This window comes from Botryllus schlosseri, chromosome 12 (assembly GCF_051294905.1).
Source record: "Botryllus schlosseri isolate E-star chromosome 12, Bs_hap1, whole genome shotgun sequence".
NCBI classification, from domain to species: domain Eukaryota; kingdom Metazoa; phylum Chordata; class Ascidiacea; order Stolidobranchia; family Styelidae; genus Botryllus; species Botryllus schlosseri.
This window is the reverse complement of record NC_137247.1, coordinates 21,608,696-21,633,252: the sequence shown is the minus strand read 5'-3', so window position 1 is coordinate 21,633,252 and position 24,557 is coordinate 21,608,696. Positions and strand designations below refer to the sequence as shown.

The 24,557-nt window shown below is 41.7% G+C and overlaps 1 protein-coding gene across 3 annotated transcripts; it reads right to left on the bottom strand.

Annotated features, from left to right (window-relative positions):
• Window positions 1-3,112: 3,112 nt before the first annotated feature.
• Window positions 3,113-21,067, bottom strand: LOC145451705 (uncharacterized). Of its 3 annotated transcripts, none has more exons than XM_080329917.1 (11): window positions 20,814-21,063; window positions 19,347-19,532; window positions 15,595-16,015; window positions 14,695-14,919; window positions 14,001-14,150; window positions 13,287-13,464; window positions 8,021-8,174; window positions 7,738-7,878; window positions 4,312-4,487; window positions 3,796-4,024; window positions 3,113-3,706 (listed from the first exon to the last, which is right to left on the bottom strand). In XM_080329917.1, exons 1-11 carry the CDS (start codon window positions 20,890-20,892, stop codon window positions 3,690-3,692), a joined length of 1,956 nt encoding a protein of 651 aa, XP_080186043.1. In that variant the 5' UTR covers window positions 20,893-21,063; the 3' UTR covers window positions 3,113-3,689. The 3 variants fall into 3 exon arrangements, with proteins under 3 accessions (XP_080186043.1, XP_080186044.1, XP_080186045.1); XM_080329918.1 differs by lacking the exon at window positions 20,814-21,063 and adding an exon at window positions 19,780-20,729; XM_080329919.1 differs by lacking the exon at window positions 19,347-19,532 and having other exon boundaries at window positions 20,814-21,067.
• Between the last annotated feature and the right edge of the window lie 3,490 nt (window positions 21,068-24,557).

The following is a 24,557-nucleotide window of genomic DNA, read 5'->3' as shown; positions in this document are numbered from 1 at the left end:
AACCTCTCGCGGCACCTACGTTAAAATCACTGTTGTCGGGAAATTCATGTGACCATCATATTAAAGTTACTTTTTTACGTTGGAAAACGCCATTGTGACGTCATGTTGATAAAAGTCGCTCGCAGCCCTTGCCCCACCACCCGATATTGTCACGAGCCGCCACTGCTGCAGATACCATAGTTCAGAAATGCAAGGCTTCACCTTGAAAATGACATCGTATTAATTGATCGTAACGCAACAGCGTGATAAACCAATTTGTTATTACGACTGATCTTATAACTATTGGAGATAGAATTGGTATTTCAACAGAAATGGGTTTCAATTTCTAAACCCAATCCAACCTGTGTACGCCCCTGCACGCTGCAAACGACGTACCACAATTTGACTACTATATCGTGCCTAATCACCTGCAACCGATGATGACCTAGACGTGCGTCTCATCACAAGAGTTGAGTCCCTGTCTTGTCCATTAGGGAACTCATAAGACTGACTCAGGGAACTGAAGGGTGGCGGAATAGCAGGATTCATGATTACCGCCGGTCCACGACCTAACATCGACCTCGTCCTCCGCCCCATGCCAGCTCATTTTGTCGCTTGCGTCTACTATTCTCTGCATGCCTCATCTTTACTTCGCCTAGGTCAGGGGTTCTCAGCCCTTTCTTGGCCGTGGCCCATTTTCTGATTTGAAAATGTGCTGCGATCCACCTCTTATCTTAGAGTCATAATCCTGTTAAATGTGTGGTGGTAGTCGACGGCATCGATATGCCTATATTTATCGAAAATATGTGCATTTTTCTGTTAATTTACTGATTATATTTAAATCTAGACCCAGAGACATGAAATCGCGCGAAGCGCGACGAAAATTTTCGAGTTGAATAAATACTCTCCAACAAAACACCAACGAAATAATTTTGGGCCCCTTCGAACTCCCATAATTGGGGGCTTGGGTGTGGCAGTTACGGCCCTCGTCGATCATAGGCTAAAACTCCTGTGTAGCCTATATTATGATCGTCCGCAGCTCCATTCGCGTCGCGAAACACAATGATCAAATCCCCGCATCCACTGTGTAATTAGGGTTTTAGTTCAACTATTGTGGGGAATGATATAATCATTCTGGGCCAGCTTCAAACAATTCATTATTGAATGGGGTGCTAGTACTACAAGTACTACAGAGAAGTGGAGAAATAGTTTTTTAATATACATGCTATACAACGTACATTGTATTGCGGTGTTGCAGTAAACCTTCACCAGAAGTTGCTAATAATTTTCAATTATGGCTATTTTTGTCTTACAATAATACGACCTGCCGAAGTACAGTAAATCTATAGATCAATTACACTTCATTCCGAGTTTATTGCACCCCCTTTCAACGGCATACGACATATGACCCTGCCGGAATACTTGGCTACTTCAGCATTGCCTTCCAGTTATCATATACTCGAAATTACTTTAGCTGCTGTTAGCCGTAGGTTGTCATAGTCAGTGGAAAAAGCCGCCGTTTGTCCCTCCCGTTTTCGTCTTGTACATGCTGACTCCATACGTGCCACTACGTCTCATCAAAGTCGGATGAAAAGTTATGAATATATTTCTAGCGTTTAACATAACAAATAAAACTAAAGTTGCATGATTTCTAAAATTTTCTAAATAGCCTTGTGGCCCACCTCAAAATGCTCTGTGGCCCACCAGTGGGACATGGACCACCGTTTGAGAACCCCTGGCCTTGGCTAAGGTGGGTGTTTGATCTTAAAGGCTACTCCAAGTTGTTTCGACACCTTCCTATCTTTTCAATGTATCGCAGTCTCGTGATGTTTGGAAACGATAGAAATATTAATAAACCTGATTGATAGCATTCGTCATGGTTTAGCAGGCGGCCAACTGCAGAGAATACCCATATGCCCGATATGACATATAGGCCAAATCCTCGTTTTTCGGATCGTCGTATATTTGAGTGTGGACGGTTAAGAAGTGTATGCTTTAGCAAGAAATGGGAGTCCGGTAGCTTCTGCAGAATTGCAAATCTCTCTATTTGGAGTGACGAACACATAGTTCATGGTTATAGTGACATCTACTACCAATGAATCTTGATGGACACGGCAGTTGAGAGGAAAATTGATCGCCCTTTGCCTCATTTCTTTCTGAAATTGTCTTCCTGTTCCTTTGTTATATATCGAAACCATGTACCGATAGCATAGCGGACGTTTCGGCAACATTCTAAGTTATCTCCATTGTGTGAGATGCGAGATGCCTGGTAAGCTTCCTGTGCTCGTATTGCTGAAATAACGTTGCGCTTGCGTTTATATGTTTTGAGATGTATCCATCGACGTGACTATACCGCGCTTCCCGTCATATCATTTACGAGATCTCCGTATCTATTAGGGATATATATTCCGTCATTGTTGAGGAGTTAATGCGATAACAACGAGAGGTCGACAATTGTTCAGAAATCTTTTGCAGACATTTGTGCGTCCTTTTGATTGCAATGGAAGATATAAATAACCACTAGTGCCTACTCGTTGGTTACCTTCACTCATTCCTCCACCCCAGGGGCTCTCAAACTAGGGGCCGTGAGCCCAATAGGGTCGTTTGCATATTCTCCGGGGTCGCGGGGACGAAAATTGTTTACCAATCACTATTACAAAAATGCCAATTAGGCGTATGTTTTTGGCGGCTCATTTTTGAATAATTAACTTGACTTAAATCAGCCCGATTTAAACCAGAACCGGGGCATACGAATATCGTAGGCCCCGCCAGAACCGTAGTTCAACAGCTTTAGTACGTGCATATTTCGTCAAAGGATCTATATTCCCCCTATTTTCAATTGTCAATGTCAATCCATTACGACGTCACAATTGAATATTCGTGACGTCATGGCTTGAAAAACATGTTTTGAACAAGGGCCTTGTTCTAAACATGTATGTTTTAAATTGATTTTTGTTTTAAATGCCACCCTATTCAGAATACATACTTAGACCGGGAATAAAAACTAAACCATTTTAATCGTTGTCGAAACTTGATATGGTGCCCGTATTTCAATGGCATGTAAAATAATGATGAGAGAATGTAAACCAGTGGCTCTCAGCTTTACTTACTGCAAGCATTGGGGAACCCCAAATTTTCGCTGTGTTTTATTAAACAAAACCTGCAAATATTATACATTACTGTACAATACCGGTGCACAAAATGAACTCTGTATCAGCAGAGCGAGACCATTAAAATATTATTTTGAAACAAAATGAAAATAGAATCATAAGTTATCGCAAATTCGTATGACTTCGGCTATTCCGTAACGATACCATGCTTTGGGTAGGTACCGTACCACATACCGTGGGTGTGACAAAACAAGCGCGCGCGCGTATTTTCGGCCTTGACCTTGACCTGGCCTGGTTGCTTCCATGCTAAAAATAAAACGAGATCATCGGTAGCGGCCGCGCCATAAGGAATCAGAATTAGTTTGTTTAATAAAATTCGAATCGGAGAAATATTCAAAAACATTTCCGAGCAACGACGGTCTCCAGAATCTACCGCTCGTTTGTGACGTCATACGTCGATATGGGAGAAATGGAACAGCGGCGAATGAGCAAGGTAGGGAACCCCCTTCGTGGGTGACGTCATCTTCTGACGAGACTTCGCTAGAGTCCTGGCGCGGGTGACGTGGCGGCGCAATCACCCGCAGTTTGTGTGTAACGTCTTCAAGTTTTCTTCATCGCTGGAAAGAAAAGGACTTTGGTCAAGAAGCTCCTCGCTATATCGTCAGATAAGGAAATCGAGACAAAACGCGACGAAGCAAAATCTCACCGCATCCCTCGAACACGATATCGTCGATATGCAAATCAGCCACTGCATGCGCCACGTTCCTCGCCCGCACCTCGATCTGGAAAGGCGAGTTCCGGCGCATGTTGAGCGGGATCAGCGCCGTTTGCCAGTCCTCGCTCTGGTGCCCGAACAGGGACCATTGCGCTTCTTTCTCGCGATTCTCGTCCGATGTGTCAGAACCGTACAACAGGTTCACTTGGAGACGGGGCGTCTGGAAACAGAAGAAAGTAACAGTAGCAGTCTTGGACAACTTGGAAATTTCAGCTTTTACAAATGATATTTGAATTAAAATTGCAGCTACTGAGTTTTTACAAACTAGATCAGAATTAGAATGACCAATGACACTACAAATAGGGAATTGCATTTCTCTAAAAATACATTCGCGATATAGGATATGTTTGGCCCGGTTATCGCAACAATATATCCCAAACTACATCCTACTGACCAAAATGCGAAAAATGTGCTCAACTAAGAGTGAATGCAATGAAGAGTACTGACCAAGAGACCTCTCATCAGATAAGTCAAGTTCATGAGACAAGAGCAATTCTTGCTCGCCACAACAAGAGGCGTTCTCAAATAGGGCTCGTGTCCTGCCTTGCCGGACGGGTCGAAGGTCAGGATCCGACCTCGCCCTTCAAGATGCTGTTGAGTCGCTCCGTGTCTCGTCCCAGTGCCTAAAGATGAGAAATAAAGTTTTAAAATCAGATTAGAGAATGAATTCCGCATCAAGTTCAATTTGTTCGCGTTTTCCCGTTCCTACAGACATACGGTATAGGTCAGAGTTTAAAGCAAATCCGAATCGAGCATTAGTTTCTCACGGCATCGTGTTCTTGTGCCTAAAGATATTTGGCAATTTTCAAGCCAAATCATACATTTTACTTCCCCATAGTCAAAGCTAAATTCAGAATCTATTTCATCTCATTTTCAAATACGAGTTAGTTACTTTCTGATTCGTATAATTTTGAAGTAGCCAACCTGATGCATAAATTTACCAACGCCAATATATCCCCTTACTGTATTACCTTGCTCGAGCAATCTTGTACTGTGCATGTGCATATTCTACTAGATTATCAGAATCTGGACATCTTTATGTTCACCGCATGAACTCCAGACTGGCCCAACAGTCCATTGAATATATGGGTCAAAATATTTGGAATAGCGTACCCGACAATATCAAGGAACTGCCTCAATACGAATTTTAAACCCAATACCTGGATCACCTTTTTTCAAATTACAATAAGATATGAGAAAATGTACCCGTTAATTTATATATTCTACATCCATTTATTGATTTCATATAGCTTTAACCAGGGCTGTGGAGTCGGAGTCGGTGGAGTCGGAGTCGGAGTCTGCGTAATTTTCGCATGATGGAGTCGGAGTCGGAGTCGTGAAAACTATAATAGCTGGAGTCGGAGTCGGAGTCGAGGGGAAAATACTGACTGGAGTCGGAGTCGGAGTTTGTGAGAATGACCCTGACTTCGACTCCGACTCCGACTCCAACTTCTCTATCATGAAAACATTTGCTTTCAAAGAATTTTCGAAATAACTTTTATGTACCACCAATCACGATTATTAATAACCATACAGATCAGGTACGGCCAGCCCGTAGCACGCAGGCCAAATTTGGCACACGAAAAGGTTATGTGTGGCCTGAAGGTAATTCTCGAAATTATTTATGACATCAGGTACAATTGCAAGGCCAACCAAAATTTGATCAGCATGACACCGCGAAATTTGATGATGACTAAAACAACAGTTCTGACGCATTGACGTATCCAGGGGCCAGCCACATTTATCCCAGATCTTCGTATATGACCATAAAGTAGAATATTTCATAGCAGGCTTATTTGACTTGAAATTTTTCTCGGTACTTCGCATGATTCATTGTCACTAGATTTCTGGCATTCAGTATTTGAGCCCCCTTCTGAAAATTATAAATACATGTTATTCACAGATATGAGTCTAATTATATTCGCAATTAGGAGATAACGTGTCGTCCAACATGCTGTTTCGCTTGTGCACTCGCAGCGAGATCGTCGACAAAACATTTGCACAAAATGATAGAGGCATGTTCACTGATACCGTCGATTTTTCTATGCCTAAACGTCGAATAATCCTATCCTTGCCAAATGAGCCCAGTGGTATACAGATGCGACCCCCAATGTATGTTAGCAACATATTTATTGATATAATTCAGTCATTATCTTGCGAAAAAATTTCGCGCCTCGTGCGACCTGGGCCTGATTGCGCGCTGCACAGTTGCATGACATATTTTTGTCAATTTTAGAGCGTAATAATATAAGTCTTGTTGGCAATGTTACCTAATTCGGTTCGCTCCTATCGGACGACTAAAAAAGGCTATCAATACTCCAGTTGTAGTGTAGCTTAGCAGTCTGGGTCGAACAAATGATTAAGAAAGACTGCAAGTCCCAATCCTTGAATACTTGATTACGTACATGTAGACCAGACATAGGCTATGGTCTTTGACTACTTAACTAAATTTCATTTATGACCAATGTCTATTAGTAGTAAGAGTGTTGTGTGCTTGTAATCAGGATAGTGTGCAATGACAAAATTAGTAAGTTCAATCTCTTTATTAGTTGCTGACTCATACACAAGAGCTACACTTGGATTTTTATCTACATTTTTATTATACGGGGTTGGATATCAGAGAGTCCATGTTATAAAAACTTGAAAAAGGAAAGATATTTAGCAAATCTTTCTTTCATGTTAAGTGCATAGTGGAGGGGTTGGCGAACTTTTCCGCTCGTGGGCCGCATTTAGCATTTGAATTGATTCGCGGGCCGCACTGTAGTAAAATCGTACAGCAGTGAAAGTTCTACTCTAAAATCACAATTGTGACCCTAACCCTCTATCCTTTCCGTTTTGATTGTATTGGATATTTAGCAACCGAAGCGTTTCAAAATGCGTCGGACCTAGGTTGGGGCTATTTTACTACCAATAAAATGAGACAATGCAACATTAAAATTATAATATTTTGATTTCATGATAAAATGTATTTACAAAAAGTTCAATCAAGTCGCTCTAGTAATTTGATTTATTAATTCACATTTTTACCAATATTTCTATCACGTTTCTCGATGCCTTCGCGGGCCGCATGCGGCCCGCGGGCCGTAGTTTGCCACCCCTGGCATAGTGGATAATTCGAGCTGTGCCACAATGATACAATTTAGCATGCCACCGTTAATCATATGTTTGCATAAGTTTAATGGTTGTATGATAGTCATTCAACCGACAATGTGGCATATAATTTTCGAAGTAAATTGGTAATAATGCTGGAGTCGGAGTCGGGAATCGGAGTCGGAGTCGGTACGTTTAAAGACCCTGGAGTCGGAGTCGGAGTCGGTGCGTTTAAAGACTCAGGAGTCGGAGTCGGAGTCGGAGTTGGTATATTGAAAATGTGTGGAGTCGGAGTCGGAGCCGGAGTCGGTGGTAAAATTTACCGACTCCACAGCCCTGGCTTTAACTAGTATGTTACCATGGTTACTGTCTTTGTTATATATTTATGTTTATTATTTTCTTCTATGTTGCAGACTGTCCACTGTTATATTTATTGAGATGAGTACACTCGATGAATACACTCGATTACTTCACTGCCATGGAGGTGACGAGTAACAAGGCCTTTATAGGCCATATCGTCACCTCCAGTCAAGTTTTTATGTTTGACAAAGCAATAAATGTTGGTCTGTCTGTCTGTCTGTCTACTCTAACTTACTTCTACTTTTATACTTGAGTATAAATTCACGATGGTACCTATACTTCTATTGGAGCTCCGGCTCTGTTTAATGTTACCGGCAAACTCTAGCAATTTTTTCATGGAAATTGACAAGTAGGCTAGTAACGTTTCATGTCCAGATCCTACTATCAGATTTCAAAACATTTAAATCCTATCCCTTGACTCACCGCTGCTCTCTGACTTCCAGTCGCTAAAACTGGGAAACTGCACCTCTGGGGGGATCCCCGCCGGGAAACTAGATTTCCACTCGCACAGAGTCGCGTCGCTGGAGTTCGTTTGGAATGAGCAATCCATGACGTCACTGCCCTCTGAACACACGGTAAGACAATTCATGTACAAATCGATGAAATTTTTTATCAAAATCATAGTTTTAAATCAAAGTACAAGTTTTAAATTCAAATCTGGATTTTGGTCAGGGCCTATTTGTTTCATTTTGTAAATTCTCGTTACCTTCCATCGGGCATCGTTCGTAAAACAACTCGAGGGTCAAACTGTCGATCGCAAGCGTTGGCAACTTCGGTTTTTTGCCAGCATTCACGCTGCCGGGTCCGCATTTCTCGTCCTCGCAGCTCGCGTTTGCGGGGATCACGCCTTCTAGTACCAGCTGGAATGTTATAGTCTTGATGTTAGAAATATTAAATAGCTACATACACTGTAAATATATGGGTAGGAAATATATGTATAGGCCTATAGCACAGGAGTCACCGACGCAGCAGCAAATACAAATGAGAGTTGTCAAAGTCGAAGCGGAGAAGGGCTCAATATGTGCAGCAGTTGAATACGGGTGGGGCAGGCGATCGAAGCGTTGCTCGTGACCGAAGGGGGCTTAACAGGAATCTAGTTAATAGTTCCCAGTCTAGACGAGGAGATTAGCGCTTCGGCGCGCAGTGAACCCACGCAACTGAGCCCCGAGGTGTTGCCTATTCGACTCGTTTTCATCCATTGAAAGGATGTGAAGGGTGTAGAACAGTGCTTTTCAACCTGTGTGACGGTTCGCGCCAGTACCTATGAAAAAATTTCAGTGCGAATGACAAGCATGGTACGAATGGTGCGAATGAAAAATCCGGATGATCGCGAATGAAAATTGTCCATGTTTCTCACTTTATCTGACGTGAAATAATTCAAATAAACTCAATACGATATTAAGTAGAGTGATCCCGTAACTAGTATCGTTTGGAAGCAATTCTAAAAACTTTTTGGTAGCTAGGCTTTTCTAGTTCATAAGTGAGGAACGCTCCCGGCGCGTGTGTACTGTGTATATTGCAAAGTTTGGGAGAATATACCCCCCCTCGAGAGGATTACGGCACTGCCTGGAAAAAAGTATGAGTGAAATCGGTATCAGATGCTCGGAAACATCCACCGTGTACGGACCTTGTAGGAATCTAGGTAATAGTAGCCGATGCCTGTGTTGACATTTGGCAAAATTTATTGCAGACTTTTGGAATTTCGGAATTTCGGCAGATATTCATGTTGGTTAACAGCATAATTTTGCGTTTCTTCAACTATAACAATTATCACATTATATATATAACAAGTGTTGTGTAATCGTGTACCTGACCAAGGATTAGAGGATGTTAAAAATAAAATTAGTGTAAGCACATTGGTGTCTCACGTCCAATGAATCTTTATCTTGCATTACATAGAATTATTAAGCCATTGACCATTGCAATGGCCTGTTTGTAATGCGAACTACACCATTTAGGCTTAGACACGCTTTACTGTTCTTGGACTGATGATCTCAGGCCCAGTCTAGATCGTAAAGGCATCGGCCTATATATAATTAATTGGTGATGCCACCAAGCTTGCTGATACATAGGAAAAGTTTGTCTAGCTTGTATTCGTATCGCCATTGTACTACAAACTTTGTAATGTTCGGAACTCTACGGATTTAGCTTGAGCAGATGAGCACTGCTCATTGAGCAGTGAGCACCCTCTGCATGCAGAGCAAAATCAAATCCATCAAGCCGTATGTCTTACGATATTCTATTCCTTCTGCAGCCTAATTTAAGCTTAATTGGACTGTTGAAACGTATTACTTTCTATGTATAAGGATATGCGAGATAGTAAAGATAATTTGCCATTATTTCAGTCAGTTTTCTAATAGTGTACGATTGCTCAAACAGCCATCCCGCAGTTGGCTACCCGGGCCGATATAACTGTGTTTATCATGAATCTTATAAGTAATAATTATTCAACAAGGTGTAAGTGTTGGCTTTGACAAAACAAGGATGCCAAACGTTGTTCTTGAAAGATATGTTGATTTGTGTACTGCGTAAGAAGTCAATGAAGCCTATATAAGCCTATCAATAAATAACAGTCATCAATTACTCGGATTGTGTGGGTTTGTATAGCAATGCATTCCTGATTTTAACGCTCACCGTACCATCCAATCGGCTAACATACCTTAGTACGGTGAGGAATCTTTTTGAATGTTGTCGGAAAATAAATCAAAGTTGCTAGTCGCAACCTTAATGCTATAAATCAAGTGCAGTTTCACTCTTTTGTGCGATCCAAATGCGAACACAATCACATCGTGATGACGTAACATGTCAATTTAGTGACAAAGTGATATTGTTGCGAGTAATATTGTTCCTATGGGTTCGCCATTTAAGCTACGAAGGAAATCACTGCACGATACCCTCGGAAAAAGCAACGATCTTCTTGAGAACAACAGGAGTGCGATATCTGTGATTCTTCTACTGCAGTGATGTAGTTCTTGATTATTCAATAATACGATACGCTGAATGCAAAATAATTAAGCTCTGTACCCCCAAGAAGCTCTTCGGATACAAAAGTGATAAGTTTCTTCATTTTCTCATTGGTATACGAATTCCGGCTGACTGGTGCGAATGAAATTCTTTTTTTTCAAGTGCGAATGCAGCTCAAAAAGGTTGAAAAGCATTGGTGTAGAATATATCTCCGGGAGGTGTATTTGAGTCAATTCGCCCATTGGACGAGTGTGAAAGCACAATTTGATGCCAGAATACCATCTGAATAAGACACCCATAATGTACAATGCGATGTAATAAACAAATAGGATGTCGAACGACGCGCAGTTGCGGTCTTCTAGACTGACATCAACCTCGGCCTAGAGCAGTGGTGGGCAATTATTTTTCCTCGCAGGCCAAATGAAAGTACTAAATACATAGGCGGGCCGAGTCAAAATTTCAAACTTTATTCTGCGGCGTAATAATTGTATTTCTAAATTGAAAGCAGGGAATTACATTGTTATTACATGGTGGTCAGTGGAAGAATTGATATTAGGCAATGAGAAAGTCACGGTTAATTAATAAAACTATTATTTATTCGCCGTCATAATTCGAAACAGTGGTAGACATCAGGGCTTTGGAGCCGGAGCCGGAGCGCGGAGCCGGAGCCCCGGAGCCGTGCATTTTCACCGGAGCTGGAGCCGGAGCCGGAGCTCTACATAAAATTCAGCCGGAGCCGGAGCTCGAGCCCGTTATTTGAGGAGTAGCTCCGGCTCCGACCTATTTCATAAGATGCTATTATATATAACAACCACATATGCTGATTTATCATAATTGAACAGCAGGCCTGAATTTTAATGCTGTGCACACTGCACAGCAATGGCATAGAGTAAAGTGCGTTCTAGTGCAACTATGATGTTGCCGACAATTGACAAGTATTCATTATGACGTCACAAGCAGGCACGGTGGCACCTATATGTCTTCGTTGCTACATCGGATGGTACTGACGGCTGACAGACTCTAGATTACTATAGATATAACTAACCTATGGGTAGATTAGTAATCTATATAGACCAGGAATGGCCAACCTTTTCGGCTAAAGGGACACATGCAATCGACGAACGAGTGCACGGTCCACTAGCCGCGCCAAGCGGGTTAAATTTTCAAAGTTTATAAGTAAACTAGGTCAATAATATTTTTACCAAGTATATCGCGGGTCTATTGTATATCGCCCGATAGGCTCAGTTTGCAAGGACGCTACTGTTCGGCGTCTGGCCACATCGATATCGAAGGTCTCCGATAATATGCGACAATCATTTTGTGCCTACATTTCACCATCGACGATCTTTATGCGAGCGCAAACGCGAAAAGACTTTCTTCCGTAATTGCGAATACAGTTAGACTCAATCGGGTAAATTAGGCGTTTTTTTCATTTTCAGTAGGGGGTACGCTACCAAGCAAGAAATCGTTTGACTATTAAACACGCGAAGCGTCAAGAATAATTTCGCTACTATTTCAGTTTATTGTAATGTACGACAATTTACTGAAAATGTGACTGGACCCTGGATCTACCAATGCGTCGGAACTGATATTTTAGTCATCAACATCCCAAGTGTCGCAGCCACAATTGTAATTTTTGGTTGGCATTGCAAGTTCACAATCCGAGCAATTCATTTTCGATAATATAATAGGAAATTACCTCACGGGGCACGAAAAACCCTCTCGCGTGCCACATTTGCCCCGCGGGTTGGCCACCCCTGATATTGACAGGCCCATTCGATAATTTCCGAGCCGGAGCCGGAGCTGGAGCCGGAGCAGTGGAAATAATGCGGCTCTGGAGCTGGAGCCGGAGCTAATATATGATAGAAGAAAGCTCCGGAGCCGGAGCTGGAGCAGATTAAATTTACGGCTGCTCCAAAGCCCTGGTAGATATCATACATTTTTAACTCTTTTTAACCAAAGACACGTCTTTTATTAGGACAATAAAATGTATTTAGGATATTACGAAGCTCGTCTTGGCCGCTACCTTCCGAGCAGAATGGCTTGGTGAAATAGCCTTCGTTGTTGATGGAAACTAGCAGAGTAGCAGTGCTTCCGAAATTCACCCTCCTTTACCTGAGTGTCTATCTTCATGTTTTTGCCATAATACCGACTTAAATTATACTCCACGGCGACCTACTAGCCACAAACTAAAAGGACGGGTCCACCACTGACTCCAGTTTACAAATGTTCAGTGCTCCGAATCTTCTTGTAATTTCGGCCGTCGGCCCTCAACTTTTCTTTTTTTTTACATGCCCGACCGATCGTTTCGTCACGAGCACTGATTGACTTGTTTTACGAATTAGGGATTTGGAAACGTATCACGTGGCAATTTTGAAGCACGAATGTGTAAAAAAAGTGACACTGGCAATAAAGAAGGTTTGAACGAAACTATATAAAAACAGTAACTTTTGTGACTTTAATTGATACGGCACACTTTGCTACCTTGGCTTTATTTTAAATGTCTATTACTCGTATGGCGCACGTATGCTACGTAATCGCAGCGAATGAATAAACAGGCTTAATAATGAACGAATGCCCGTTTCAGTTAATACAGCCTGAGATTTTAGTTCACGGATTAACATTCAAAAGTTGGTTTTATGGTCTGAGTTCCAGGTAACTTTCGCGGGCCCCTCAAAATCACGTCGCGGGCCGCACTTTTCCCTGGTCTGGCATAGAGTATGCCGGATGTAACAGTTCTTTTCGATGGTGATCTTTTGAAGCCGCGGCCCTTTCTAGTTCTTTCCATTCCCCGTGAGTGCTTTCTGACGTCTGATCTTTTCCTAGGCTTTTTGTCGCCGTAAGAACAGCGACGGCGGGGGAAGAGGATCTCAGATAAACCTCCGACGGGAATCGAACCGGTCCGCCCGATTAGCGGGCGCTTATCGTCACCACTACGCTATATCCGCCCGTTTACTGATTTACAGCCCAGGATAGGCAGAAATTGGCCTAGTTCACGATACGCCTACCTGATAAGAGGAATGGCTTCCAGGCAGAGGAATCTCGAATGTTCTGAACTCCCATTGGAGATGAATCGGTCGAGACGAGATTGAGGCAACCACTGAGGACGCGTCCATCGCCCCAACCCCTGAGCCCCAGGGGACTCTGTGCACCCGGATCTCCAAACCCTGGCATTTCAACATCAGCCTGAACGGGAATAGTACGTATCGCAGTAAGTAACAGAAAGGAAAAAACACTTTTAGCGATAAAAGGTAATCATGTACATGTACATTGTACATTGTACATTGTACATTGTACAAGTATAGCAATTTCAAAGTCTGTAAAGTACTCGAATACGTAGTTTCAGAAATGACATTTCTTCAAGTGGTCGCATACCTTACAAACCACTGGTTTCATAATCCCAAGATGTATCTCAGCTAAAAATGACAGATGACACTACGAATGTTAAGTGTACGGCAGCTATCATTTTATAAGGGGTATTTTTTATGGTTCTCGTGACGATTTCACTCACAGAAGTGACGAAAACTCGCCCGAGTACTTGTTATTATATTGATGACGAATCTGGTAGTTTGCCTCAGAACTAGCGACGTATAGCAAGAGTAAGTCAGGATATATACTTCGAAAAAGGCAGAAAGTCCTGTTTGAAATCCGTGACCCTTGAGACGCAGCAGCCCCGAGAAGTTCTGTAAAATTGGGTCTACATAGTTGACGTAGTGACCTACCAGAAAGTGAGGGTGACAGATGGCGCGTCTTGTCTGAGACGCGGCGAAATGAGCAGAGCGCGCGTTTCGTGAAGATCGTCGCTAGGCTGCAGTTTCAGGAACGAGCTCGCGGATTCGTCAGACTTGGTGCCGCCTTTGATACAATTAGACCTGCGAAAACGAATATCGATGACGTGGCACATACGCACTATCCTTCAGTCAGTCAAAGTATTGAAATTTTCATCAGATTTTTATCAGAGTTGGGGTTAGTTTTGAGTTGATCGTTTTTTATTGTGCTTCATGCTCAAATGTCGACGGCCTATCGAAGCACCACAAGAATGCGATAAAATTATGATAAAATTCTATATTTTATGTTATCTCGTATATTATATTATTCATATTTTCTTTATATACAGTAAAACTGGTAAATACACACTTAATCCGGGAGGTAACCAGCCCCCGAAGAAAATGTCGCGATTGAAGTGAATTTTTAGAATTTCAGTGATAAAGTCAACTTGTCATTCCTATATTCAATACCCGAAGTGGTTGCGGCGCTAGATGAAAAATGGATTATATTAGTTATGATATTTAGTATTTCAAAGTGGTATTTCTATTTAATTTCATTTGTTTATTTTTACATTTTTATTTTATTTAAAATTTTGTATTTATTTATTACATATTATTATTATTATTAGTTGAATAATTCAGATCTCACCCTTCCGTGAGCACAAAGTCTCCGGCATCTCCGCCCTCGATATTCCACCAATCGCAATCGATATTTTCCCGATTCATGATTTCCAACGAGCAATGATCGCGAGTCCCGGGACCGACGACCGCGAAATCTGGGCTGGTTGTCGCCGTTGTCACCTCATCAGTGCCCAGGGCTCTGTAACTGTGCAAACGTGGTAGTGACGTCACCGTGGCCTTGATCCCGTGGAGCCTGGAATAAGAATAGAGCTGACATCTATGTGATAGTCGCTTGATCCGTCATGCTCGGATATTCGAAAAAATAATTGGTTTCAACTTCAACATGGAAGGTCTCGAAGACGTGTTGCTGATAATGCTAGAAAATTTCGCACAGCCGTGTACTGTCCTAGTACATCCTTAAGATGGCGCTAGATTGGACGTATTTTTTAGATTTGGTGCTCAGCGTGTCAGTCTGCTTTGTCAATGCACTCAAGTAGGCTACGTTTTGCGTACTTGCGCTATTAACTCGAATGCTTTCGCTTTTGACCCTAATTCTACTGATATTTTCCTCCAGAATTACATATTTTTGCATTTGAACATTTCAAATAAAATGTTTTTCCAATTAGATGACTTGATTTTTGCTGCATTTCTTTCCGACACGGAACTTACTTCGATTTTTTTTTAATTTTAGGATTTGTATTTCTAATGTAATCTGAGAAAGGTGAGAATTTTCTACTGGTAGTCTTACAAGTAAGTTAAGGTACGACTATGCTTCATAATCTCTACCTGAAAGATCTCTAGTAGAATACGTAAATTCTAATCTAACTCTAATCTAATTTGGAAAAACTATGTAGCTGTCAGTCTGGTTGTAATCTAATTTGAAAAAGTTGAGCATTTTCGAGTCGCCCAACTATGTTTTAATCCCTACCTGAAATGCCTTTTGTAGAAAACGTAAATCCGAAACGCCTTTCCTCCATCTTTAAAGAAATCTTCATCGTTGATAGCAACCGAATCGCATCTCCGGTTTCCCGAGTTCAAAACTCGTGGTTTTGTTTTGTTCTTCCTGTCGATCGTGAGCGCCACAACGTGGAACCTCGTATTGTTCCCGGGCAGGCGCATGGATAAAAGCACCCCGCCACTCGCCCCGCCCTGTTCTAGTTTCAGTACAGGAGACACGATCACGAAACCGCCGTGTTTTATGTCTGGCAATTGTCGCCATTCTGGCATTCTGTCGTTCCAATGGCGCCATTGCGACGCGGTGTTAGACACTGTCACGTTATCCTTGCATCTGATGTGATGATGAGATGCTGACAAGATCATCGGCTCCTCGGATTCTTTTGGAGTTGAGCCTGACAATGAAGAGGGAGATTTTATTCAAAAATTACATGACATAGCCTAATTGTACAAACTACCAATCTAATTCCTGGACGGTCAACAAAATACTTATTTAATCAGCAGTTCAACTCTCAGCTTTAGGATCGGATCTTCAAAAGTGAAGAAGCCTGCTAATAGTTCCAGTTGAGTGTTTTGAAAAGTGAGTACTTCTAGTTCTAGTTGCTGGTTTTGAAATGTGAGTAATTGTGGTTTTACTTGTAGTTGCTCGTTTTGAAAAGTGAGTAGTTATAGTTATAGTTGCCGATTTTGAAATGCGAGTGATTCTGGTTCTAGTTCCAGTTTCGAGTTTTGAAATACGAGTAGTTCTAGCTCTAGTTGCGCATTTAAATAAAGTCCAGTGGTTTGTGCAAGTCCGAAGTCTGAACAACGATAATGATACAGAACTATGCACGCAGAGCAAGTATTCGGTAGCGGCAGAGATGAAAAAAGTAGTTAGTGTTGCTACTCATGTTGAAGTATACGTCAATTTATGCTCAATTACTCAAGTAATCGTAACAATCTCATAAATATGTCGAAACTGCTTCAGGTAGAAACTGAAGATATGAAATGTACTAGAGTATAGTATATTTGGGTAATTTAGCAAAGTAGTCGATAGTTCCGATACTATTTCCCTATGTAGATAGATAGATAGTCTTTTATTCGTCACATCAATAAATAAAGAAGTATACGAACAAATATTGCGGTATAGACTGGGAGACGACGAGGGGCCGTTAGGCCTTCAGAGTCAGTCTCCACCCACGCCACTATGTGGTTGTTTCTAATTCATCGTACTTGACTATAAATCTTTAACTGATTTCCGAACTCATCAGCTTTTGTATGCGGTGAATTTCTGAGATATGACGGCTGACAAAAATGTTTTCCTCGCAATCAACTTTAGTTTGAGACCACATTATATTTAGAACGCACAGTGCCTCGTTAAGGACATCCAGATTATGAGTAGCGTTCAGGAAAATGACTAAAAAAGTGATATAAGTTTGGCCGAAAGTGATAACCAATTTTAGTCATCACAGTCATAAGCGGGGCTGTATAGTGATATTACGAATATTGATGACCTTCTTTTTAGTCATCAGCTTTACAGATTTTTTACTCATTGTGCTGGAAGTGTTGGGGCATCCCGAGATCGGAAAGTTTGACAATCACGGTTCTAATCAAAATCTGAAGGTCTCGGGTAAACCTGATCTCCCCATAATTTTTCCAGTACCCTAGTTTACTTCACCATGATAAAATTAGATTTTCACAGAATCAATTTCGAATTTATTGTATTAAAATCATCTAGTTTGTAGAGCAGTGTTTCCTTAACCTAACCTGGGGAGCCATTTCGCCAACCCCTAAGCCTTCGATCAAACAAGATGGTACAGAACTTGAAAATTACACGAAACAAGAACTTGATACCGTTCATTTATTCACTAACAGCTGAAGGACTTCTCCCTAGACACCTTCCTATATTTTCATTGCATCGCAGTTTTCTGGTGTCTTGAAATGATAAAACTAATAATAAACTGATGCTGGTACTGATTTTACAAATCGATGTCTCAAGCATCGGAAAAAAGTAAGAAACATCATTGTAATTGAAAAGTGGGTTGTACAATTATAGTGCAGTTCAGTGATTTCAAACGGGGGCGATATCGACCCGAGTGGGTGATTTTGAGAAACAAGGCTAAAAACATGCAGCGCCACAAATGCGCGCGAGAAGACGGCTTATTCCGCTTAATTACACGAAGAACAAGTCAACCCAACCAAAAGTAGTCGTGGAAGTCGGTTTTCCGGGCACCGCCTTGGAAAAATGACTTCTTTTTAGTCAATTCACCAGTGATTACAGTTAGGTGAATAAATTTCCCGTTTATATGTTATCTTTTTCGGATCCGTAAATATCAGGGACGAAAATTTTGATCGATTTCTCGAAAAAATTCGGGGACCACTGATGTAGATTTAGATATAATGAGTTCTAAAATTGATGATTTTTCAATTTTTTTTTTCGGAAAAGGGATCATGATTCCTCAAGTTTGAAACGTTTCGTCAACTAGTTGTTTGCTTTCATTATTATTACGGCAAAACATTTCGAATTAGATTCACAGCATTACAGAATTTAGCTTATAGTAGGGTTACCATATTTTTGGAACACAAATTCCGGACGCTCTTTATCGCCCACTAGCGCATTTCAAAATGAGGTATTAGCACATTGCGGGTCAATATGACGTCACACTAGCAAAGCTTTGTCTATCGACGAGAGGTGGTCACGATCCGGTTCAGCTTCAGGAGTGTGGGGTTGTATGTTGTAAGTTGTAACCATAGTGCCGAAGCCACATTTTCCAGCCCACTCCCGCCCAAATAAACACTGATCTTGAGCCGATCGTAGGGTAATCGATGCGAAATCTGAGAGCTTACTATATGCATCTGGTCGTTAAATGATTTGAATGAATTATGTCAATAAGCATATTCCGCTGGACAAGGAATGTGGAGATAATAGCCTTGTACGGCTTTCTAAGTCCTGCACCACCCCTCCATACCATCACAATGCGCCAAGCGGGGAAGTCATGGATAATGGATACCAGCGTTACTAATCAGGTTTTTGGTCTGACCCGGCCGGGAATCGAACCCACGACCTACCGAGCAAGAAGCCGGACGCTTCACCATTACGCTATCTTGTCGGTTTACGCTACTTTGACGCTATCTTGTACATTGTTAAGTCATATATGTCCAAACAGCATAAACCGACTCTATGAATATACCGTTATCTTGTAATTGCGATTACAATTAAACTTTTTATTTCTGTAACCTAATGTTATTTTTGTTTATTTTTGATCGCAGTTTTTGCGAGGGTGGCAGTCCCCATATTAAAATCAATATATGTGTTGCTAAATCGCGCGCAGCGCGAAGCAAAATTTCATGTAGCATAAATCTGCCCAAAAATAATATTGTTTATGTTGATTTAGGAAAAAATTATGAGCTTACTTAAAAATTCCGGACATTTGGGCATATTTTAGAAATTCCTCCCGGACGCAGTTTTAACAGTGAAATTCCGGACATGTCCGGGAAATTCCGGACGTATGGCAACCCTAGCTTATAGTTAATAAACTAATAACATATTAATAATCATATATTATTATTTAATAATTGACTATTTAAATATATTTATATAATAACTTGTTTGTTTGTTTTCTGGTATTCATGGTGTTTGTCATTTACTCCCAGCCGATATTCTTCAATTTTCCGTAACTGCCGACTTATAGCACCTTATAATAACTTGTTGTTGTTTCGAATAATTCCCATATCCTGAGACATTACCTGGAGTAGAATCGGTTCGTCCTGATGCGAGAATGGCGACGACTGTGATAAAAGCAGCAAGAATGATAAACAGCATCACGATCAACACGATTCGAACTCGACGTTTCGCGGGCCGAGTCATTTTGAATCCGGGATTGGCGCGACTATCTTCAGATGCGGAGAGTAGTCTGCCCCCACTCGTGGTGTCTGTAAGTACATGCAGTCAGTCTGCGGTGCTACTCGAGTAGAAGGAGAGTCCTATATTTGTGCACTATTGCAAATACAAGTAGCGAGTTACAATTAAGTTAAAATGTAACTATTTTATGCCCAGTTTGTATAAAACGATGAAACGTGTCAAGAAGAGAGGAAATTAGTCTACTATAAAACCACATGATATGGAATAGTGGAAATAAACAAAATCTACTTGAAAACTTGGAAAAAGTACAGTACTGACCATCGCTGCCTGAAATACTTCGGCAAAAAACAGTATATAGCCGAAATCGCTGATCAACTTTGAAGCAGAGTCAAGACACGGCAGAAGCGTTAATGTAATACTCGAGCGCAGCGTTACTGAATTACTCGCGGTCGCTTTTTGTAAACAAGCTACAACAATGAGATGAGAGGATGGTGTCGTGTGTTGCCTGCTTCCTGTCTCAGCGCTGAGAGCAAGAAAGCTGCTCTGAGATGATCCGCATTCAATGCAAAGCTTGCAAGAGCAACGCGGCCCTTCCTGTGATGCGATATCACTCGCTTTCCGCTCGCTCAATGTGATGTCATACTACCATAAACACACGCTTCGCGGAGGCGTTGCTGCATTGCTGCGTATAGCAACTATAACTTAGAACTATATATAACTCCTCACTTTTCAAAATCCGCCACTAAAACTTATAGAGAAATGGAGACTTCGGAGTCGGCCAATGCTGCGCCTCGACGCACAAAGACCAGGAATAAGGGTAAGACAATTTTAACAGACACACCATGACCCTAAAATGACATGAATATCATCATGAACATATTTAATTGCGAAAAAAACTCGAAAAGTACCCCTCTCTAATACTATACTTGCAAAAATACGGCTGCACACTTCACATTTTGGGTTAATTTCAATTTTGGAAGGTCCACCGGTAGGTCCACCGGTCCGCCAAATATTTTCACCAATTTTACCGGTCCGTGAGGTAAAAACGGCGATATCTAGAACTCTTTCTTCTAGATATCCCTAGGTGAAAAAGGTTGAGAACCACTGTGCTAGGGTGAAGTACGTTAGTGTCAAAGTGTGGTATAAACTCGATATGATCGGATATAATCAGTCGGGGTCCACTCAATATACACAATGTTAAGTGCGGTCGCTCGATCTTACATCATATATCACATAAAGTATCAAATCAATAATACGTCATTAATAGATTAACTCTTGGAGTAATATTTTAAGACCTAGCTCTTCTAACGAACAAGACAATGGCGGCTTCTCATAATAAGAAACGAACTTACCGGGTTGCATCCCGCTCCGGAAGCACTCTGGATTGCCTTCCATGGAAAAGCTGGTTTCGCGCGCACCGAGATCTGTCATCAATCGCTATATGAGCAATCTTTATGACCGGCACAATCACAGCTATTCCCGGTATCTGACGGCGACTCTTCACTGGAAACGGTGATCAGAAAGAATCCGCTTCGGTTTCGGTGCGGGGCTAATTAGGAAGCTAAATTGAGTGATCGAGCTGCGAGTTAATTGAATCGCCGATCGATCGCGGTTTACAAACAAGGTTCGAAACAAACCACATCTCAAGAGACTCCACAGAACTTCGGTATGCAATTGAGTGATATATTGATATTGAGCATATTGGCATAATGTACTGTTTTTAGCTAAAACACGAACTCTATATATAATTGAATAACATATTCATACTAAATTTCAGATCACAATTTCAACCTCAGTCGTTTCTCGATGCGCTACGCAAGGAGATTCCCTTGCTTTTGAATGATTTCGCATCGGAAAAATGTCAAATCGACGGCGTATTTATAGAGTTGGGCAAAACCGAGCATCTGATTATTCAAAACTGAATCGAGTCACGACGTAGACGTCACAACAGTAAGTTGTAACTTCAAATATGTACCTTTCACGCGACCACAAACAATATAATGCTATAGTTCCACATCGCATTAAAGATGATGATTTGCTATTTTTTCGACCATCCCTATATTTCATTGCACTTTGCGACAATGCCGTGAGTTTATCATGACTTCACAAATATATCATTTCCACTAACGCTTTGCACTACATGTTACGTATGGTACGATGCGACCAATCGAGATTAGTTACGGCCTTCCAAAGCGGACACTATAGCATAAAAACTGAAATCTCGTTGATAAAATAACCCTTATAGTTGCCAGGAGCGTTTTATTCCAGTACTCAAAAAATTATCTGTCACTGCACGACTCAAATCATTGTGCTCAGTACTATCTCCTTATCGTTGATGTACGTGACTTGTTTTGTCTTGCGTCCTAACAGAGCACAAACCCGAACCGACTGATTTCTGCCTCAAAATCAATCAGTCGCCTTCGAAGAAAAATCGTGCGTCCAGATTTACTGACGTTGACGTTAAGCGTTCTCTGTCGAGAGATCCCCAGATTGTTTCGGGTGAAAACGACGCCAACAGAAGCGATTTGATTTCCCAGCTCCTGATTCAATCAATCGATATAGAATAGGCGAACTGTAATCGATAGGAATCCAATCAACTAAATCGAGATGATGACATCACGCGCGCTATGCAAGACAGCTGCTCTACGAAATGTCACTTGCGCACGATACAAGACTGAAACTAACCAAGATTTAAGAGGCTGCTCAGACACGCCGCGTCATTTCCGGTTTTTGAATCGCGTGCAGAGATATCGTTTGATGACGCCGATTGGCATCGGTGTGACAGAGTAACGTGTCTTCCGATGCGTAGTAGCCCGCGAATTGTGCGAATCTTGATGAGATTTGTGATCGGGTCCCGTGGGATCACAGATAGTTTGGAGGGGCATCGTTATATAGTAAACGCGCGCACTAAGCGACTGTTCCGCCAAATATACTACCCTCTTCGGTAACATTTACCAAGGGAGAGAGAGTGTCTTTTTTTTCATTCATCCAAAATACATGAAAATCAGAAGGCAACGATGGTGGTACAGAAAAAATTCTTGCACAGTATTCGGTATCAGATAGGAATGATCGACAAGACCGTGAAGGTCAACTAGTCTGATCACACCAGCATCAAACAGGTACGCTTGACTCTATATAGTCAGGCTGTAAAAAAAGGTCGCGAACCTCTCACTGCGCTGAAACCTCGGACTTGGTTCGAGTTTTCGGCAACATCCACTCTGATGTTTCGCCGCAAGATCGAAAAGGCTGAAATTATGTGAAACCTCAAGTTTTCGACGAACTTGCAAGTCTGAAGCAAATCAATCCTTATCGACGCGTGTGTGACGTCATTGACAGCTTCCGATCGTCCGTGATAGGCCTTCTGATCTCGCGCGATTGTCAATTATTCATGCGTAACAATCGCGATCATCCCAAAGTTACACGATGACAAATGTATCCGCGGTGCCGTCACACAGCGCGATAGACGTAGTGAATTATTCATCCAGATTCGACTTTTCGATTTTTATTCAAAAACTCTATAATGCTGGTTTCCAATCACAGTCACAACACAGTATTTATTGCTGGAGTCTGCCGATATCAAAACTCTTTAGCCACTGCAAAACTACGACATCAATTTATCTACGGCCCAACCTTACCGCAACCTTACCGCAACCTTACCAACGTGCCTGGATGTACGACTGGCGATTTGATGCTCAAAAACTTCAATGTTTTATAGATCTGAGGAAGAAATTAGGACGGAAAACAATAGAATAACGCAGCGCAGTGACGACATCAATGAACTGTGACAAAATGAAAATTTCAGCAACATTTTTAGTTGCGTCAAAATTTGTATGTATTGTGTTTTGTTATTCCAAAAATCACTAAAACACAGAAATTTTTGATCAACATTTTTTGTTCATTTCTAAAAAATTCTCTCGTCCTGATTTCTGATTTTTCTGAAAATTGCTCATTCATGTTCTTCCATCCTCGCACCAGTTAGGGCTTTGGAGCTGGCCCAAATTTTAAACTGCTCCAGCTCTGGCTCCGAAGCTGTCTTTTATGATGAATCAGCTCCGGCTCCAAGCTCCGGAGCTCATTGACACCGCTGCTCCGGCTCCTGTCCGTAAACTAACGAAAGGTTCAGTAATGTAGTCAATAACTACCGTCGCGCCAAACCGTTATTTTGTGTGGGTATTCACAGTCTTGTGACGTCATAATCACTCCATGTCGACTGTCGAAACGTCATAGTCACATGAGAACTCACTCCACGGCATTGCTGAGTACCCATACCGCATCAAAACACTGATGCAACGTTTACATACCGGTGCTGCACTTGCTCATACCAAGCCATACAGTTGAATCTAATCTTGAAACTGTGGCAAGCACAACATGAGCGCATGTAGCGACCAGAAATTCGCCTTCTACCAAATAGTCCTACCCAATTGGTTGAAATTCTATAATCTATATTGATGCGCTGGTTTCGAGTCCGTCCGGGGTAGATCAAGTTTACTGGAATACAGAAAGTTTTCCTTCAAAAGAACCGAAGATATGCAGAGTGTCACTAAGAAACTGATGTGTAGTGCAGCGTGTCGGTAACGAATTAAACTAGTATACACGCACATTACGTCACAATTCAGGAATACGACTATTTCAATATAGAAATTAAACATGGAACGGCAACGACCGATTTCGCAGCTTCGTTCCGCTTCGCCGAGGCTGGAGTGGGGAATTGTTTTGCGTAAGCGACTGTAGGATTTCTGGCAATCCAAAAGCTATCTTACCGAGCGCAGAAATTATTGAATCTGGTCTTGATCGAAAGCTACTGTTGCACCGATTCCGAAAATATAAATTAAAATAATGATCAGGCACTGATCCACCTAGCATCCGCCCTCCTATCTGAAATATCGGCATTGTTCGAACAATCGGAGAGTCGCAACGGGTCATTGTTATGGCCATTGTGTTGCGGTTACCCGATTGTTCTGAACAATGCCGATATTTCAGACTTGGAGGACAGATTCTAGGTGGATCAGTGCCTGATCGATACTTTAATTTATATTTTCGGAATCGGTGCAACAGTAGCTTTCGATCAAGACCAGATTCAGTAATTTCTGCGCTCG

Bases quoted from the DNA above. Each gene is read 5' to 3' on its own strand.
- LOC145451705 (XM_080329917.1), bottom strand. From the start codon at position 20,892: ATGACAGATCTCGGTGCGCGCGAAACCAGCTTTTCCATGGAAGGCAAT. The intron at 16,016-19,346 runs GTAATGTCTCAG...CTTCATTGTCAG, and splicing joins ACGAACCGATTCTACTCCAG to GCTCAACTCCAAAAGAATCC. The intron at 4,025-4,311 runs GTCAGTACTCTT...TTCTGTTTCCAG, and splicing joins ATCTGATGAGAGGTCTCTTG to ACGCCCCGTCTCCAAGTGAA.